Raw genomic sequence first — 18,645 nt, 5'->3', positions numbered from 1 at the left:
AACCTGCAGCAGCCCCTGCTGGGGGAAAGTGCGACATGGTACAGTCCAAGAGTCCCCGAGACCTGGACTTATTGCTGATGCAGTCCCCTCCCAGAGCCAGGGATGGAGCCCAGGAGTTCCTGACTCCAAGCCCCCTCTGCTCTAACTACTAGACCCCACTCCCCTCCCAGAGCTGCAGATGGAACCCAGGAGTCCTGGCTCCCAGCCCCTCTGCCCCCCCGATCCTGCTCTAACTGCTAGACCCGCCCACCGCCCCCAAATGGAACCCAGGAGTCCTGACTCCCAGCCCCACCCGCTCTAACCACTACACCCCACTCCCCTTCCAGAGCTGGGACCAGAACCCAGGAGTCCTGACCTCTGATCAGAGGCTGCTTTAGCACCCCCTGGATGTAGGGGGCAGCAGGGCCTCTGAGCCCCAACCCCTCTGCTGCCCACCCTGCATTAGGGGCTCTTCAGTCTTGGCTTCCGGACGCACTGCCCGACCCCCCGCAGTGCAGGGGACTGACAGGGGGACAGACAGACGACCCCAGGTGTAGCCGGAGCAGGCTTTATTTCTTCTTCTTGCCCCGCCTGCCCCAGCGCTGCTGGCCTCCTCCCCCCTCGCGCCTCTTCTCCCAGGTGGGCATGGGGGGCTCGATCTCATTGGGGCGCCCCCCTCGGTCCGGGACGCCCCCCATCAGCACCTGCCAGGGGGGAGGGAGGAAAATAGGAGAAGTAAAAGGCAAAGGAGCCCCCAGCCCCCCTGTGCTGCACCTGCCCTGGAAGGGGGCTAATGGGGAGGGGGGGTCAGATCTCCAGTCCTGGTGTGATGCAAGAGAAGGGGAGGGGGCTCATGCCCTGGCAGTGGGGAACAAGAGGAGCAGCCCCCCACCCCTGAGCAGTTGCCCTGCATGGGGCAGGGGCTGCATGGGGGCTGGGCCCAGCTTCTGCAGGCACAGGGGGCGGCAGTGCACTTGTCTGCCCCCACCCCACCCCAGAGCGGGGGCCACACATACCTTGTTGATGGCGCAGCTGGTCCGGTGGCGGCAGTGGCCACTGCTGGCGCTGATGATGCGCGAGGCGTCCTCGCGGGCAGCCAGCAGCCGGGCCAGAGTGACGCCGGAGGCGGCCGACTCAGCCCTCCGCAGTGGGGAGATGGCAGCCAGCAGGGCGGCGCTGTGGGCCTGGCGGGGGGAAATCACTTCCAGTTAGATGGCATCATCCCAGGTCACCCCCCCCCCCCAACACATGGCTCCTGAGACCAGGCCCCCCCAGTATCATCAACTCAACAGGAGCCGGCACCCCCCAGAAGGAAAAGGCCCCCCGGAGCCAGCCAATCCCTGCCATGGGGCCAGTTGGGAGCCTGCACCCCCCCGAGGGGAAGGCCCCATTCCCCACCCGCCTGGAGCCAGCCATGCCTTCCCCCCTCACTGGCATTCACCCACCCCCAGCCCCTCACCTCTGCCCTCTCAGACCAGCGGAAGGACTGGAGGGTGACGTTGAAGCGTGTGATCATCATACGCTTGCGGCACTGGTATTCCGCGCACAGGGCCTGCTGCGTCCCCTCCAGCGCCTCCTAGCCAGGACACACAGACAGCTGTTCAGCCTCAGGCTGCCAGACAGCCGCCCGCCCCACCCAGTGCTGCTGCATTAGCCTCCACTGAGTGGGGAAACTGAGGCACAGGGAGGGGTGCGACCTGTTTCAAGCCACAGAGTGAGGCAGGGGCGCAACTGGGGATAGAACCCAGGAGTCCTGACCCCCCTTCCTCACTCCAACCTACTAGATCCTACTCCCCTCCCAGAGCCAGGGGTAGAACATCCTTTAATGAATATCTTCTCCCTCTAACCCCCAAGGACTCTATGCAGTGGGGCGGGGCCATGCAGGGCCAGAGCGGGGCTGGGCACCAGGATTCAATCAGGGACCTAACTCCCTTCAGCTGCTTTTGAACCTGGGAGCCAAGCCATAAGCAAAGCTGCGGGTTCTGCGCTGCTCCCCCCCGCCCGGCCCCCGTACCCACTGCCGAGCCGTCAGCGGCACCCTCAGCAGCGGCGCCATCTCCTGGGGGCCGTGGGGCAGCGCCGACAGGGCCTCCGCCACCTAGGAGGCAGAACACAGGTTCAGCGGGGAGACACAGCATGGCCTAGGGAAAAGCAGCACCCGCTGGCGCCCCCTACAGGGAAAAGGCCCCATATCCCATTCCCCACCCCAATGAGCCAGTCAGCCCCCTGCTCTGGGACAGGATGGGTGCCGGGCTTCCCTGGCAGGGGGTGGGTGAGCCCTCGAGGGGAAAGGCCCCGGTCCCGGCTCCCAGAAGCTCCCCCAACGATTGGCACGTCTTGACTCCTCACCTTGGATTTTATGTGCTCCAGGACCTGGGGGACGGGACAGCTTGGGGCCGGCTCCGGCCCACCCAGTGCCTGGCAGATGAGGCTCAGCTCCCGCAAGGCAGCGTCGGCCCCCTCTCCCTGCTGCGGCGAAGGGGGGCGTTTCCGTCTCAGGAGCCGGGCGGCCAGCAGCTCCGAGCTCAGGAAGTCTTGGGGGAGAACATGGGGTGAGAGAGAGGCTGGGCAATTCCAGCTGTGGCTGGCAGGGCGGGGAGGGGGGCCCTGCCCACGGCGTGAGATACGTGCCACCCTCTGGGGATCTTCATCTGGTTCAGAGCTACTAGGACTCCTGGGTTCTACGCTCCGCCGCCAGACCGTCTGCTCTAACCACTAGACCCCACTCCGCTGGGAGAGCCAGGAACAGGACCCAGGAGTCCTGGCCCCCAGCCCTGCCATTCAGAGGCCTACAGGTCACTCCGCCGGCCCAGCAAGGGCCCCTCCCGCCATCACCTACACAGCAGCTGGAGGCAGCTGTGGGTGCTGCCCAGCCGGGCGGTCACGTCCCCGGTGGTGAGCGCGGCATAGGGGCAGTGCAGCTCCTGGAGCAGCCCGCTCAGCTCGATCTGGAAGGTCTCAGCATCTTCGGGGCCTGCACCAGAGCAGGAGAGAACAATGAGCCCCCACGCCCCCGACACGCTGCCCCCCAGCCCCACAGAACAGGCTGGCTACACAGCCAACGCTAATGGAACAACCCTGCCTCCTCTCAGGGGGCGGGGAATGGGGCCTTTCCCCCTAGGGAGCACCGGCTCCAGGTGCAGGGAATGGGAGAACGTAAGCCTATGGGCCACTACTGGGGAGCATCTGCCTCCTTGCACTCCTGCTGCAGGTTAATGGCTCTCTCTCTCTCTGGCAGATCTGCCTCCCCCCTAAGCACAGCATCTGAGCACCCCACAGTGCATCTATTCTCACAATCCTGCTGGGGGGCAGGGCTGGGCTGGGCTATTATCCCTATTGCACAGATGGGGAAACCGAGGCACAGAGTGGCTAAGTGACTTGGCCAAGGTCACATGGGGAGTCTGTGGCAGAGCGGGGAGCTAATCCCAGGTCTCTGACTAGCGCCCTAACCACCGGGCTGCCCTTCCTCTCTAAGATGTAGTGACGCCGGCAGGATGATTAATTATGGCGTGATAACGGACCCAGGGGAGCAGGTTGGCAGGGAAGCCCCCCGTCACTCGGGGGTAGGCACGTTACCTGCATCACACCAAGGCCCCGTGTCCCACTCCATGCTGCCGGCCAGTGCCCCCCACCCCAATCCCCGGCAGGTAACTCACCGCTGGTGGGACTGACGTCCTCCTCCAGGGGGCAGATGGCTCGGAGCTCCGCCACCAGCTGGGCGCAGAGCGCCGTGAACTCCGGGCTCCGTACCCCGGCCTCGGCCAAGCGGAGAAAGTTCTCCTCGGAGAGCAACTCCGGGGACCTGAGCACATGGGGCAGGGGGCTCAGCGTGGGGCGCAGAGGGGGTCAGTGCCCCACGGCCTCCCCCACGGAGAGAGAATGCACCTCCCCAGACATGGCAGCCGAGCCCAGACCCAGTCACAAGCTCCCGCCTGCCCCCCACACCAGTGTGCCGGGACCCCCACTGCCCCTCGCCTATTGCCCACACTGCACCTGCCTCCCCCAGCCCGCTTGCACCCGCATCCACCCCGCACCACGCCCATATCCTGCTCCCCCCACACTCCCTGCGGGCTGCCCACACTCGCCCCACCCCGACCACCTACGTGCGCCCAGAGCCCTGCTCCCAGCCCTCCTCCACACCCACCGCCCCGCACCCGCCACACCCACACCTTCCTGCTCCTCCGCACCCAGCGGCCGCTCGCCCCATTCCACGGCTCCCACCCGCCCCTTGCACCCCCGGTGCTCTGCTCCCCACATGGCCTATGCAGCGCCCCAGCCGAGCCGAGCCGAGCCGAGCCTACCCAGGCGGGCCGCGTTCCATGGCTCGGGGCAGTTCCGCACCCGCCAGCCCAGCCCGTCCGAGGCTCCAACCAAGGCCGCCGCCGGCCTGCGCAGCTCTCAGCGGCTCTGCTCTGAGCACAGGCCCCGCCTCTCTCTACATCCCGATTGATTTAGGGAAAGGCGTGGGCGGGGCTGTGGAGGAGGGGGGCAAAAAAAAAAAAAAAAAAAAAAAAGGCAGGCGGCCGTCTCTCTGATTGGCTGGATCTATAATAACATCTCCCAGCCAATCAGAGCCTCCCCTTTCCCTATCACCCGCCTCCCAGCCAATCACCCACCACTCAGCCAATCACAACCTCCCCTCCAATATCACCCATTGCCCAGCCAATCAGAGCCTTCTCTTCTCATATAACCCGCCTCTCAGCTAAGGAGAGCCTTCCCCTACCATCTGCCTCCCCACCAAGCCTAGAACCTCTTCCTCCTGGACCTCCATCCTCACCAAAGAGCTGCTGGCTTCATGCTGCCTGGCGGCCCTTGGACAGCTTGGGACTGAGGCGCCTTCCACCACCCTGCGAGGCAGCGCAACCCCCGTGTCCACCAGCACCCCAGGCTGGGCCCCAGTCCCAGGGGCAGCAACGGGTGTTTGCAAAGTGCACCATCTGCCTGGCGTGGGAGAGCGTGGTTGCAACTCCCCCTTTCTCCCCAGCGTCAAAACTACAAGCCAGGGTCCGAAATCAGATTTTCTTTTTCAACACAAGTGGGAGATTTTCAAAACCCCTTCCCCACATACCAGTTTTTGGGTTTTTTCCCCCCCATTTTGGGTTGTCTGGTTTCCAAGCCAGTAAAGTTGCATGCAGGCCATGTATTGCAGCTTCTTCCACCCGCCCCGAGGCCTGGAAAAGTCCTCCTGCTAAAACGAAAGCTGGGATTTCACGCGAGTATTGGGACTCCAGGAACAGGGACTTGAGGGAAAACACCAGGTAGCAGCGGAGTTGGCAAAGCGTTGCCCCAACTCTTTGGCCGCATCAGTCAAGCTAATGGCTTCCTTCTCCCTGCTAATCTCTTGCTCTTTTCATCTGTAGTTCTCAAAGTGCTTTATCAAAAGAAGGCAGTATCATTATCCCATTTTCTAGATGGGGAAACTGAGGCACCGCAAGGTAAGTGGCTTTCCTAAGGTTACCCAGTAGGTGAGCTGGAGAATTGGGAATGCAGCCCAGGTCTCCTACTCCCCACTAGGAAGAGAAGAAGTTGCTACAGGTATCAGTAGCTGTGCTGAGAGCACATTCTCATCATTAGAACTGGCCGGGACTCAGAATTTCCATTTTAAGGGAAATTTTGACATTTCAAAATTTGGTTTCCTTCCGAGTCAGAAAAACAAACATTTTCAGAGAGTTCCAGGAAACCTATTTTTTAAAAACCCCACTTTTGGCATTTTCATTTGGCCACTTTAAATTTCATTTTAAGATTATTTTTATTATTACATTACGTCATAATTAGGCCCTTGGGTTTTGGTTTGTGACCAACAAATCCCCAGGTTTTATAAAAAGCTATTATTCAGTTTTTACTGATTTTCACCCACATTTTGGCCCTTTCAAGTACAGGAAAATACTGATTATGTTAAGCAAATCCAACCCATTACGTTTGATAGATGTGTTTATGTTAAAAACAAATTCGTCGAAGCATACATGCAAGGTTGTCTGTCAGAGTAAGGCAATGTAGTGTGGTGGAATATGTGTATTTACTCAATGTACAGTTCATGAAATAAACCACAATATAAAACTGCTTTGACTTTCAATATTCTTCTCTATTAGTTGCTATTTTTCCATCCTCCATCCCCAGTACTCACCCAGAAAACTGAAGTTAATTTTTTGCACCACTTAATTTTTGTAATAAATACCCATAAATTCCTGGGAAATTTTAAACAAAATAAAAACTGAAAACAAAGGGCCTTGGTCATAATATGTACTCACTCTTCTACTGACATAGCCTAATAATATATATAATCGCAGTAGATGACAATAGCTGAAATATTCTATTAGTTTTAAATCATTAAGAGCAGCTGCAATTTAGCCCTGATCGAAACATCTTATCTCCTTTTCTAGAGCAAAGTATCTCCTGTTGGACGGTGTTGTAATAAAACAATCTGACACTTTGGGCTGTGTGTGACCAGTGCATTTCAGTGTCTAAATAGGCAGCTATTTGCATCTCTAGGTGCCTAAATACTCGTGCCAATCTGATCATACTGATCCTTTTCTGACCCTATAAATCCAGGAAGCTCAAACCAGCGTCTCCAAACCCCACCACTGAAGGAGGGGAAAAAATGTAAGAGTCACTTTTGCTAAGATTTAATATACAACATACACTTTGTAATAGAACATTCTCCTCTGATTCCATTCCCTCCTTTCTAATATTTTTAAATACACAGAAATTACAATATTGAATATACAAATCTGATAAAATACTTAAACAAGGAAAAAAAAGTTAGATCGGCAACCACAAAAAATTATTATTACTTTTTTTCTTTGTTTGGTTGTTTTTTTCCCCTCTCCGCCCCCCTCCCCACTTTTTTATATATAAAATAGCATTAAAACAATCTCATTCCAGCAGTAATATACAATACCCGCTCTCCCCACCCTTCTGTATTTCAGTAGGCTCCTTACTGTATCGGCCCCATGGTTATCACAGGGCCATTGGCACACACAGCTTTGTCAGGTTTTATACAGTTACTATTTGTCTTCTTTTGTTTTCTGGGAAGGTTTTGAAAAAAGAACAAGGATGGAGAAATGGGAAGAGGACCCAGTGTCCAGGTCCACTACTGAATACCCTCAACTCCTACAAGGCCAGGCCCTGATCTTGTTTACAGTGGGGTAAAACTGGGGTCACTCTATTGGATTCACATGGATGGTCAGATCAAATCAAGTGTCTTTCTAGTTCATTCTCTTTTCTCCAATAGAAGCCACTAAATAGCTGATTCAGAAAAAGGTGCCCCCTAGTGGGTAATTATGGCATAGCCAGCCCCATAGGGACAGTTCCCTCCTGACCCCTGAAAGTCAGAGGTTGGGTCATGCCCTGTAGCATGAGGGTTTATAACCCTGCCAAAACTCTTGGCTATTTTAAAGATATTTAATATTCTAACTCTGGGTTTAGTTATCTGTATAAACGCCCAGTCCTTTTTTTGAGGCTATTAAAGTCTTGGCCTCAAAGGAGAACTTGTGGCAGTGAGTTCCCCACGCTAACTGTGCAGTAGGTAAAAATAAATAAATTCTTGTATCGGTTTTAAGGCTGGGAATTTTCAAAAGTGCTGAAGGGATTTAGATGCCAGGCTCCCATTGTATTGGACACCCCATTCCCTTGGAAATAGCTCAGCCTCAATTTGCTGCATTTCTGTGATGTTACTCCAGGTTTACACCAATGTTGAGATCAGAATTTAGCCCCATAAACCCCTTCTTAAAATTACACCATTGACCAAGTTATTCCTGATTTACACCAGTGTAATACCATTAATCCAAATCAAGTTGCTCCTGATTTACATCAGTGTAACGCCATTGATCTAAACCAAATTACTCCTGATTTACGCCCATGTTACTCCAATGATCTAAAGCAGTATAACTCCATTGAGCTAAACTGTTACTCCTTATTTACACTAGCAGACACCATTGATCCAGAGTTATTCCTGATTTATACCACTGTAGCACCAGGGATCTAAATGGAGTCTCTTCTGATTTACACCGGTGCAACAGCATTGATCCAGATACTCCTGACTTAACTCCATTGATCTGAACTAGTGTGACTCCTGATTTAAGCAAGAGGAAAATCTGAGCCAGCAGATGTGGAGGGTCCCAACCTGCCCCTCCCACAACCCCCAATCTCTGTCCACAAACCCAAAGTCAGATGGATGCAGCTGCTTTAAAAAATACCTGACCAGGAGCTTCCATTGGCCTGGCAGTGAGGGGCGGCGGAGGAGCCTGTTGTGTCCAGTGGGAAGGCTAATGCCTCGTCCTGCTGGGAGGTGGGCCGAGGCCTATCAAACTCATGTCACACAGGGCCAGCCAGCATGGGGCAGGAGGGAGGTACTGACAGGATTTTCTTTGCTTTCCCCTTCCCGCTGATTGTGGGGCCCCAGGACAGAGATCAAAGTGCTTTCAGTGCTTTCCCTCCAGGATTCAGAGAGATCGTCCCCTCTATTCCACCCCCACTGGGTCCCAGGAAGGGTTGGCCCCTGGGGACCACACCCCATGGCACTGCACGGCCTCATCTTAAATGTCTGGAGAGGACTCCCCGCCCTTCCCTCAGGGAGGCTTGATGATGACACTTTGCTACTAACAGGAGGTGGGGAAACTGTATGAGACTAGAGGGACATCAGGATTAAGTGACTTGCCCAAGGTTCTACAGCAAGTCAGTTGCAGAGCTGGGAACAGAACCCAGGAGTCCTGGCTCCCAGTTCTCTGCTCTAACCATTAGACCCCACCCAACAGAGAAGAGAATCCAGGAGTACTGACCCCAGACCCACTGATCTGATCACTAGACCCACCCCCCACTAACAGAATTGGGAATAGAACCCAGGAGTTCTGGCTTCCGGCCCCCCTGATCTAACCCACTAGAAGATCCTACCCTCTCCCTGAGTTGGGAAGAGAACCCAGGAATCCTGATTCCCAAGTCCTGTACTTCCCTCTCCCAATCTCCCTAGGAACCCAGCTCCTCCTCGCAGGAGTAATAAGGTAAGGTGTCCCAGCTGGGTTTAATACAGAAAGAGAGAACAGGGACCGCACAGCTCTGATTTGCTTTGGACCTGGGCCAGCAGCTCTCAAGCTTTTTCTGCACCATGATCCCAGGTGCCAACAGTTCCAGAATAATAGTTTCAGGATTCGACTCTCTTCCCATCCTGCCCCAATGACAGGGAGGCCGGGCACAACCCTGGGCTTAAGAACCTATGATCTGGATAAACTCTGCCCTGCCGGGAATGGACACCACTGGTGCTTTGATCAAGAGATTTTGCCTGGCCTCTCTGCAGCACCAACCACCCTCCACGTGGTATCAGGCTGGCTTGAAACCCAGCCCGCCCTTGCCCGTTTGGTGGGGTGAGGAGATTCCCATGGAGTCCAGAAACCTGCAGGGGCCCTACCCACTCCATCGCACCCAGGGGCCTGGCAGGCTTCATGGTATTACCCACCTCCTGCTGAGAGAGGGGAACAGAGTGGGGAACAAGACTGAATTGTGTGAGTTCTCTGCTCTGTGGTGTCTGGGATAAAACAGAGGTAGGTACCAGACATGAATGGGTAAGGGGATGGCACATGGGGAACTGCAGAAAACCCTTCCCTAAACCCCCTGGAAATCATAGCCCACCGAACACCATAAGGGGAGCCATTGTTCCAGCCCAGGACTCCGAAATAAACCACAGGAGCTGCATTAAGGGGTGGGGGATGACAACAATTAGAGGATGTACCCTGTAAATCGAACCCTGTCTGCCTGTTGCCCTTGTTAAAAGAACACCCTGGTATCATGCTGCTATAAAGCTGCAATGTCTCGGACTGTGCTCCGGTGGAAAAAATCATGTTGCGGGCAGTTCCACAAGTTAACAAACTTCTCCCCCTGCAGCTTACTGTATAATACAGCAGGGGAGGTTAGTTTTTGTTTGTTTGTTTTTTTAAATATGGGCATTTTCCAGCACAAAGTAGTTTCTCTCGCTCCCTGGACTCCCTCCTGCGTATAAAATAGAAATCCAACCATTATCCATTTATGAGATTTTCTTTCCTTCTTTCGTTCTTTGTAAACCTTTTTTAAAATTTAAAACAAGTCCCTATGGACCCAGGCAGGCCGGTTAAAGGAGGGAGGTGATTTAATAGGTCCCCTCACCATCACACACAAACAGGTGTGTGGACACAGCCAGATGGAGTGAAGGAGGGATTAAATTGTCTTTGTCCCCCCGCATAGCTAGAAGGGTGGGGGTTAAACTGCCCTCCCAAGACCACCTGCCCATCGCTCCTGAGACTGTCCTTCCTTTGTTTTGTTTTCTCTTTCTTTCATTTTCTTTTCGGTTTTTTATAAAAAGGACCCAAAATGTTGAAATTTCAAAGGAAAAAAAAGAATGAAACTCACCGGCCATGCCCGACCCTCGGAATAAAACCGCCTAGCCCCTCCCCCTCCGAACACTGGGGGTGGGGCGCGCAAGAGAAGGGGGAATCAGCCCCCTGCTGCTGCTGCTTAAGACTCTGCCTCCATCTCATCGCCTCTCTCCCCCCCAGCCAAGCCAAGAAGAGCGCCGCACGCTGGCCGGCTTCACCGCACGGCCTTGTGTTTCCCTCCGCAGCAGCCGCAGTGCTCGCCGCACCAGTGGCAGGCGCGGAGGGGCAGGTAGCAGCACATGCAGGGCACGACGAGGGAGAGCGCCGCCAGCGCCATCCAGCGGACGCAGAAGTGCGGGTGTCCCAGGTCGCAGGAGCAAGGGTCCGAGTACTCGCCCTCCGAGTCCGACATGCAGTGGTAGAGCATGCTCTCGGCGCACCACATGCAGGTGAGCTGGTAGACGCAGTGCCCGATGGGGTCCGGCGCGTCCTGGCACTGGCCCCGCCCGTTCTCCTCGTTGTTAAAGACGTCCCGGCAATAGACGCAGCGGGAGGGCACGGTGTCTTCCTCCGAGCCCGCCCCGCCGCCGGCCCCCGGTTCCTTGGCATGCTTCTGGCTGGGGGGCGAGGGGGCAGCGTGGATCCGGCAGGACGGGGAGCCCTTGGGGTCTCTGAGGCGGCCCTCACCACCGCCGCCTCCTCCCGCCGCCGGGAAGTGGCGCTCCTTGCCACCCTTCTCGAAGTGCACGCACATGGTGATCTTGTCGGGGTCAGCTTCCCGCTTCTGCACCGCTGCCCGCCGGTAGTCCTCGTAACCCTTGCTCACCCACAGGTCCTTGCATGGGTTGATGCTCTCCAGCTCCTCCTCGTCATGCAGGGTCACATGCTGCAAGGGCTGGGGCTGTGCCTGTGGGAGGGGAAGACAGAGGTACAGCCTGCACTGTTCTCCCGTCTCAGCTGTGTTAACCTGTGGGACTCGCTGCAGCAGGATGTTACCGAGGCCCGGAACAGAACAAGGACTAATTCTGGAGCCAGCAGTACAGGGCTCTTGGGAAGAGAATCCAGGAGTTCTGACTCCCAGTCTCCCAGACCTGCTCTAGCCACCAGACCCCACTCCCCTCCCAGTGCTGGCAACAGAATCCAGGAGGCCAGATGCTCTAACCCAAAGACCCCACTCCCATAATCTGAGAGCTGGCAGAGGAAAAGGAACCATGTCCTTAGGCCCCTGAGCAGCCCCCATCTACTGCAGCCCCTGGTCCATCAAGCTGGGCGTGTCTCCAACAGCCCAGCTGCCCACCTCATTCTCACCCTGGGCCCTGGAACCCTTCCCTTAGGGAACAGATGCCAGCATCACGCAGAGGGTGCAGACCCAACTCTCAAAGCTTCGGGGACCAGACTGAGATCAGAGCCCCCCCTGTGCCGGGCACCGCATAGACCCTGACCGAGATCGGGCCCCATTGTGCTGGGTTTTGAACAGACCCCGACTGGGATCAGTGCCCCATTGTGCTAGGCACTATGGAGACAGCCTGAGAGACAGTCCCCCTGCCCTGAAGAGCTCAGTCTAAAGAGACAATGGAATATTATCCCATGTCACCCATGGAGAAACTGAGGCACGGAACGATGACACAGCCTGTCCCGCACAGGTGAGTCTGCGGCCGAGCCCCAGCTCAGTGCATTAACTCCAAGTCCTTCCTCCCTGTCCAAAACAAAGACCTGCCCAGTACTGAAGGAAAAACGAGATCGTATTAACCCTGCTTAACTCAGACACTCTACAAACAGGTGGGGGAAAGCGCTCTCTGTTAAAGATCCCAACAAATCCTGCATCTTGGCAGGGGTTAGACTAGATGACCCTGGTGATCCCCTCTAACCCGATGGCTTTTCCCTCTCCCTGCCAGCCTCCCGGTTTCCATTCAGGGCTGGGAAAGCTCATGGCACGTGTTCTCGAGATCTCCAAACTGTTACCAGCGAGACGAGAGGTTGGAGATAACATGCCTCGTATTTCCAAAGGGACCAACCCAATCCCACCCCACCTCGCCACCACCCAGGACAGCTTTAACATGAGTTTCTCTCCAACACCTCTTCCTTCAGGCTACGCCGCACCCTCCCGCATCGCACCCACGGGCACAGAGCCCTTCCCGCACAGACCCCCCTGCCCTACCTGGCTCGTTGGCGTCGACTCCTGGGCCGTGCTGAAGGCAAACTCCTCAGAGGCGGGCGAGCGGATGTAGCAGCTGGAGGAGGACTCGCTGGTCACGATGGTGATGTGCTTGGGGAGCATTTCCTTCCGGCTGTTGGAGGAGGATTCGCTGTCCGTGTGCATCTGGGGACAAAGGCGGTGACTGTCACTGAGAAATAAGCACCACGTGGCACAGCGCCCCCTAGCACCAGGGTCAGCACTGGCCGGAAAAGGGAGGATCCCCTCCTGAGCCCCCAGCCTGCTTCCTGCAGCACAGCACCCCATAGTGCTGACTGCGCCGGGAGAGCGCCCCCTACTGCACCCCCCAGCACTGCATTGGGGCAAGCACTGACTGGGAGAGGACAGCACCCCCACCCTGCTGCCTGGAGCGCCCTGTTGTTCCTCAGAGGTCTCCCTTCTAAACACTGACCACGCCACATGCTGCTCGGCACACACCGTCTCCCAGGATAATGAGACCACTAGCCAAGCTGGGAAGGGCTCTGTTCTCCCCAGCACCTGTCCAGACCTCTATCAGCCAACATCTCCCCCTTGGGGTGCTTATCCCCCAGACTCCAGCTTGGATCCCTATGTCCCCTGCCCTCTCTGGGAGTCCCCACCTCACTTCCTTGTGACAATGGGAATTCATGACATCCACTCATGTCCAGTCCTGGACAGCCTGGACAGGGGTAAAACACAGAAGTAGACAGGGCAAGGGCTGGGGGAAGTCTCCCAGAGCAGAACAGTGTCAAGAGGACTTTCCCAGATTTTAAGGCCTGTCTTACCTATTTAGAATGTAAGCTCTTTTGGGCTCTGTGCTAATCTGAGTTTGTACAGCACCTGGCGCAATGGGGCTGCTTTCCTGGCTGGCCCTTAGACCCTACTGGAATTTTATTATATAGATGATAAATCATGTTTGTTACAGGATGGTCACACAAGTGGCTGTTGAGTCCATGGGAAGTAATGGAAACAGCTCCCAGCGTGGCGGAGAGCTCTTTGTTCAGAATACCTCCAGGTCCAATCCACAGTGAGACACAGGGGCTGTTACCATCTTGTTTTTAAGTTCACAGCGATTTTGGCAGCATGGGCCTTCAGCTACTAGAAATAATCATAGATTCCAAGGCCAGAAAGTGCCATTGTCATCATCTAGTTTGACCTGCTGGATTACACAGCCCAGAGAACTGCCCCAAAACTATTCCCAGAGCAGATCTTTTAGAAAAACAGCCAATCTTGATTTAAAAACGGTCAGTGCAGGAGAATCCCCCTCCCCCCGCCCTCTGGTAAGTCGTTCCAATGGTTAATTACTCTCACTGTTATAAATTTACATCGCATCTGAATTTGTCTAACTGCAGCTTCCAGCCTTTGGATCGTGTTAGACCTTCCTGCGCTAGATTGAAGAGCCTGTTATGAACTATTTGTCCCCCCTGTGGATGCTTATCAACAAATCAAGTCACCCCGTAGCCTTCTCTTTGATAAGCTAAACAGATCGAGCTCCTGGGGTCTGTCACTACAAGGCAGGTTTTCTAATGCTTTGATCATTCTCGTGGCTCTTCTCTGACCCCTCTCTCATTCATCAACCTCCTTCTTGAATTGTGGGCACCAGAACTGGAGCCAGGATCCCAGCAGCGGTCACACCAGCACCAAATAAAGAGGTAAAATAACCTCTCTGCTCCTACTCGAGATTCCCATTTATGCATTAGCTTTTTTGGCTCCAGTGCTGCACTGGGAGCTCACGTTCAGCTGATTATAAGAAGGGACCATTCGATCGTCTAGTCTGACCTGCATTGCACCCGGTAAGCTCTGCAGTGAGCCCCATAACTGGTGTTTGGTGAAGCAGCTCTCCCAGAAAGGCTCCCGGCCTTGATCGGAAGGTTTCAAAAGATCCGCATTTCCCTTGGGAGTTTGTTCCCGTGGCAAATCACCCACACTATTAATTGGTGCTTTATTTCTGGCTTTAACTTCCAGCCATTGGTTCTACCTTTCTCCGCCACATGAAGGAGCCCTTTAGCGTCGAAGGTGTTCTCCCCCGGAAGGTATTTCTGCACAGTGCTCAACTTACCACCCCCACATCATCCATCTCGTCGGCTTCGTCCTGAGATGAGGAGGAAGAGGAGGAGGAGGAGGAGAGAGAACCTGGGAAGGGAAAACGCAGGAAGGTCCATCATGAAAGCCAGTCCCCAGGGAAGGATGCCGGCCCTGTAAGGCGTCCAGTTACTGTGGGCGGAGCTGGAAAAAAGCATTTGGTGCTGGGAATCCAAAGGAGCTGTGCTGGGGTCTGCCCAGGTGGAAGGGACATCAAGGCCACCTCTGTTGCCTCAAGCAGGCCCAGCACCTGGTGCTCCATCCCCACCCACCCGGCAGGAATCCGAGAGCATCGGACCTTTGCAGCTGGAGCGATGCCTCAAAAGAAAAGGGGGTGTCTGGAGCCGAGCCCCAGACCTCTCTGTGTAGGGGTGACACAAACATACACAGGGCACTCTCTGTCTCCCTCCAGTGGCTGCAGCATGTATAGCGGTTTCTCAGTCACAGCTCAAAGGAAGCATGGGGATCATTAGCTCTGGCAGCTGCCCCTTGTGCTTTCACCTCCAGAGTTCCTGGGTTCGATCCCCCCCAGGCGGTGACTCGCTAGGGTGATGTGCTAGGTGCGTTCCAGACAGAGCAGAAGGGATAGTCCCCACCCCAGGGGGCAGTCACAGGGGAGGGGGAAACACAAATGTCTTTTATGTGGATCAGGTCACTTGACGGGGTACGGCAGGTGCAGGGCAACGGTCCTTTTAAATAGCCTGTAAGCCCTCTGGTGGCGCTCACCGTGTTCCAGGCTGCAGAAAGCAGCTGGGGATCAGGGGCAGGTCGAGTTTGGAGAGGCCGTAGAGTGCGCAGAGGGCTAGCGGGGAGCGGGTTGGGTGGACGGGGGTGTGACTGCTGGCACTGCAGAAGGGCGACATGAAGGGAGGGTGGGCAGGGAGGGGTGGAGTTAGGCAGCGCCCGGATATTTTAAATCTGATGCGCTAATGGATGGGGAGGGATGCTGGGGCGGTCGGGGGAAAAGGGCGCGATCACACCCAACAGCACGGATAGGAGAGGGGCAGCATGCCAGACAGGAGAACGAAGCAGCCCCCCAGCCATGAGATGGGATGGGGAGCAGAGGCCAGAAGCCAGGGTAGGAATCGGTTATGGGGGCAAAGGAGTGGGAGGAGTTAAAAATAACCCCCAGACCTTCAGGGAGGGAAGTGGAGAGGGGTGAGGAGGGGAGCACAGAGCTTGGCTCCGGCACAGTGCACAGGCAGCGGGGAGTTCCCCTTTAAAGAGGTGGGAGCTCTTCAGGGAGTTTACACGCTATTTAACAGGATGTTACCCCCACTCCCAAGCACGCCAGCGGGGCGCCAGGGGACAGTGGGGTGGGATGGGGGGGCAGCAGTTTGGTCACTGCAGGGCCAAGGGGGGTGGCGGGCTGGGATGTCAATGTTCCCCTGCAGCGCTGGGACCGTGAACTCAAGATCTCGGCTCCCTCCCCGTGTCCCCCAGTTAGCTCTGCCATGGAAAGCCATCCACAGCGGAGCAGCTATGGCATTGGGACACCCCAGCCTCTGGGCATCAACAGCCTTCTCCCCCCAGCACCTCTGGCAAGCCACAAAGGCACAGACGGGGGAAACCAAGGCAGAGAGTGAGAGAGGTCACGCAGGCAGAGCAGGTGGCCGAGCCGGGACCCGTCCCTAGGTCTGCTGTATTCCAGGCGGCTGTCCTAACCTCAGGGAGGTGCTACGGTGAGCTCAGATCACTTCCACTATCAGGGCTCGCCCAGTTGTTACCAACGTCCCACAGAGAGGAGCTGTCTCATCCCAGCCCCCCAAACCAATAGCCCCGGGAGGGGGGCAGCAGGCAGGACCCACACTACCAGCCAGTCCCTGGGCCCCGTACCCTCCAAGGGTAGCAGACCAAACCCTCCCCCCCTGCATCTCTAATAGCCCCTGGGCGGCCCCCCCTCTTCCCCTCAGTGCCCCACCTTCAGCGAGTTCCTCCAGGGCAGCCTGCACGCTCCGCTCGAAGGCCACCGCGTCGGCAGGGCTCTGAAAGGTGAGGCCAAACTTGCTTTCGCCGACTTTCCAGTGGTGGAAGATGGGGTTCACCTTGTTGTAGACGAGGTCCTGCTTCAGCACACACTCCAGGATGGTCTGCAATGCAGAGGGGAGGATGAAGGGTTGGGGGAGACAACCTGGCCCCCGGCCGTCTGAACCCCGCCCCCCCCCCAGGACTCCAGCGTACGGTCTGGTCGCGCAGGCGCTCCCCGCAGATCAGGTACTGGCGGTGCCGCCCGCCCTCTGGGCGCCGCACCTTGCCGATCATGACGTGGCTCAGGCCGCCCCCGCCCATGGGCACCCATCCCCCGCTCGAGTCGTCTCGGGTCATCACCACGGCTCGCACCCGAAGCATGTAACTGTGGGGGCACAAGGAGGCTCAGTTAGAGGCTCGGCCACCCACTGCCCCGCGCACAGCTCCCAACACGTGGTCTGTGCACATGCACGCCATCCATCGCACGGGCGCGGCATGCCATCCATCGCACGGGCTGTCTTGTGTGCACCTATTGATCGGGCGCTGCATGCCATCCATCGTACGGGCGCTGCACGCCACATCGCACGGGCTGCCTTGTGTGCACCTATTGAACGGGCGCTGCACGCCATCCATCGCACGGGCGCGGCATGCCATCCATCGCACGGGCTGTCTTGTGTGCACCTATTGATCGGGCGCTGCATGCCATCCATCGCATGGGCGCTGCACGCCATCCATCGTACGGGCGCTGCACGCCACATCGCACGGGCTGCCTTGTGTGCACCTATTGAATGGGCGCTGCACGCCATCCATCGCACGGGCGCTGCACGCCATCCATCGCACGGGCTGTCTTGTGTGCACCTATTGAACGGGCGCTGCACACCATCCATCGCACGGGCTGTCTTATGTGCACCTATCGAACGGGTGCTGCAGGCTGTCCATCGTACGGGCACTGCACGCCTACCAACATGCGTACTGTCTCATGTGCATGCATCGCATGGGTGCTGCACACCATCCATTGCACAGTCCTGCACGCCATCCCTCACACAGCCTGTCTCATGTGCACCCATCAAATGGGTGCTGCACACCTTCCATTGCACGAGCGCTGTATGCCGTCCATCACACAGGCACTGCACACCTACCAATGCACACTCTCATGTGCACCCATCACATGAGCACTGCACGACATCTGTCGCACGGGCACCACTCACCTACCAACATGCATACTGTCTAATTTGCATCCATTGCATGGGCACTGCACGCCCCCTTTACATGGGCAATGCATGTCTACCAATGCACAGCCTGTCTCATGTGCACCCATCGCATGAGCACCGCACACCATTCTTCGCACGGGCACTGCATGCCATCGGTCGCACAGGTGCTGCAAATCTACCAATGCACAACCTGTCTCGTATACACCCATCACACAGGCAGCACACGCCATCCCTTGCACAGGCGCTGTATGCCATCCATCACACGGGCACTCCTCACCTACCAACGTGCACACTATCTAATGTGCATCCATCGCATGGGCACTGCATGCCATCCATCGCACGGGCAATGCACAACTACCAACACAGAGCCTGTCTCACGTGCACCCATTGCACAGGTACTGCATACCATGCATCGCACGGGCAATGCACGCCTACCAATGCACAGCCTGTCTCAAGTACACCCAGCGCATGGGTACGGTAGACCTTGCCAATGTACGACATGTCTCCCATGTGCACCTATCGCAAAGGCACTGCACACTCCTACCAACGTCCAGCATGCCACTGGCACTGTGCAACCTGCAAAAGGATCTTTCTGTTTCACAGGTGTCCCTCCATTGCACGTATACTGCAAACACCACAAAGTCTCCTCCCACACTGCACACACACTGCATGCCCCTATGCCGGGGCACTGCACACCCTGCAAACATTCCTCCTGTCTCACATCCATCCGTCGCCTCCATTGCATGTGCACCGCACATGGTGCAAAAGTGCTTCATGGGTCACGTGCACCCACTGCACATCCCCACTGCACATGCCCTGCGGGCACTTCTCATCTCAGGGGTGCCCATCACATGCACACTTCATGCACCCATCACACGTGTGTTGCTCACAA

At 56.4% G+C, this 18,645-nt stretch overlaps 2 protein-coding genes across 3 annotated transcripts; both read right to left on the bottom strand.

Annotated features, from left to right (window-relative positions):
• Positions 1 to 533: 533 nt before the first annotated feature.
• On the bottom strand, positions 534 to 4,432 carry FAM98C (family with sequence similarity 98 member C). 2 transcript variants are annotated; one of them, XM_067556696.1, is made up of 8 exons: positions 4,281 to 4,432; positions 3,636 to 3,781; positions 2,819 to 2,953; positions 2,329 to 2,513; positions 1,994 to 2,077; positions 1,439 to 1,555; positions 996 to 1,163; positions 534 to 683 (listed from the first exon to the last, which is right to left on the bottom strand). In XM_067556696.1, the coding sequence occupies exons 1-8, from the start codon at positions 4,298 to 4,300 to the stop codon at positions 549 to 551; spliced, it is 990 nt and encodes a 329-aa protein (XP_067412797.1). In that variant the 5' UTR covers positions 4,301 to 4,432; the 3' UTR covers positions 534 to 548. The 2 variants fall into 2 exon arrangements, with proteins under 2 accessions (XP_067412797.1, XP_067412798.1); XM_067556697.1 differs by lacking the exon at positions 1,994 to 2,077.
• Positions 4,433 to 9,947: 5,515 nt separating this feature from the next.
• Positions 9,948 to 16,923, bottom strand: SPRED3 (sprouty related EVH1 domain containing 3). The gene is made up of 5 exons (XM_067557251.1): positions 16,756 to 16,923; positions 16,496 to 16,664; positions 14,552 to 14,625; positions 12,478 to 12,639; positions 9,948 to 11,226 (listed from the first exon to the last, which is right to left on the bottom strand). Exons 1-5 carry the CDS (start codon positions 16,921 to 16,923, stop codon positions 10,534 to 10,536), a joined length of 1,266 nt encoding a protein of 421 aa, XP_067413352.1. The 3' UTR covers positions 9,948 to 10,533.
• Positions 16,924 to 18,645: the final 1,722 nt, after the last annotated feature.

Source organism: Emydura macquarii, unplaced genomic scaffold, assembly GCF_026122565.2.
Source record: "Emydura macquarii macquarii isolate MOO-44397 ecotype Brisbane River unplaced genomic scaffold, CSIRO-AGI_Emac_v2 contig_1790, whole genome shotgun sequence".
In the NCBI taxonomy this organism is placed as follows: Eukaryota; Metazoa; Chordata; order Testudines; family Chelidae; genus Emydura; species Emydura macquarii.
The sequence above is the reverse complement of the archived record's forward strand: the minus strand, read 5'-3'. Positions and strand labels throughout refer to the sequence as shown.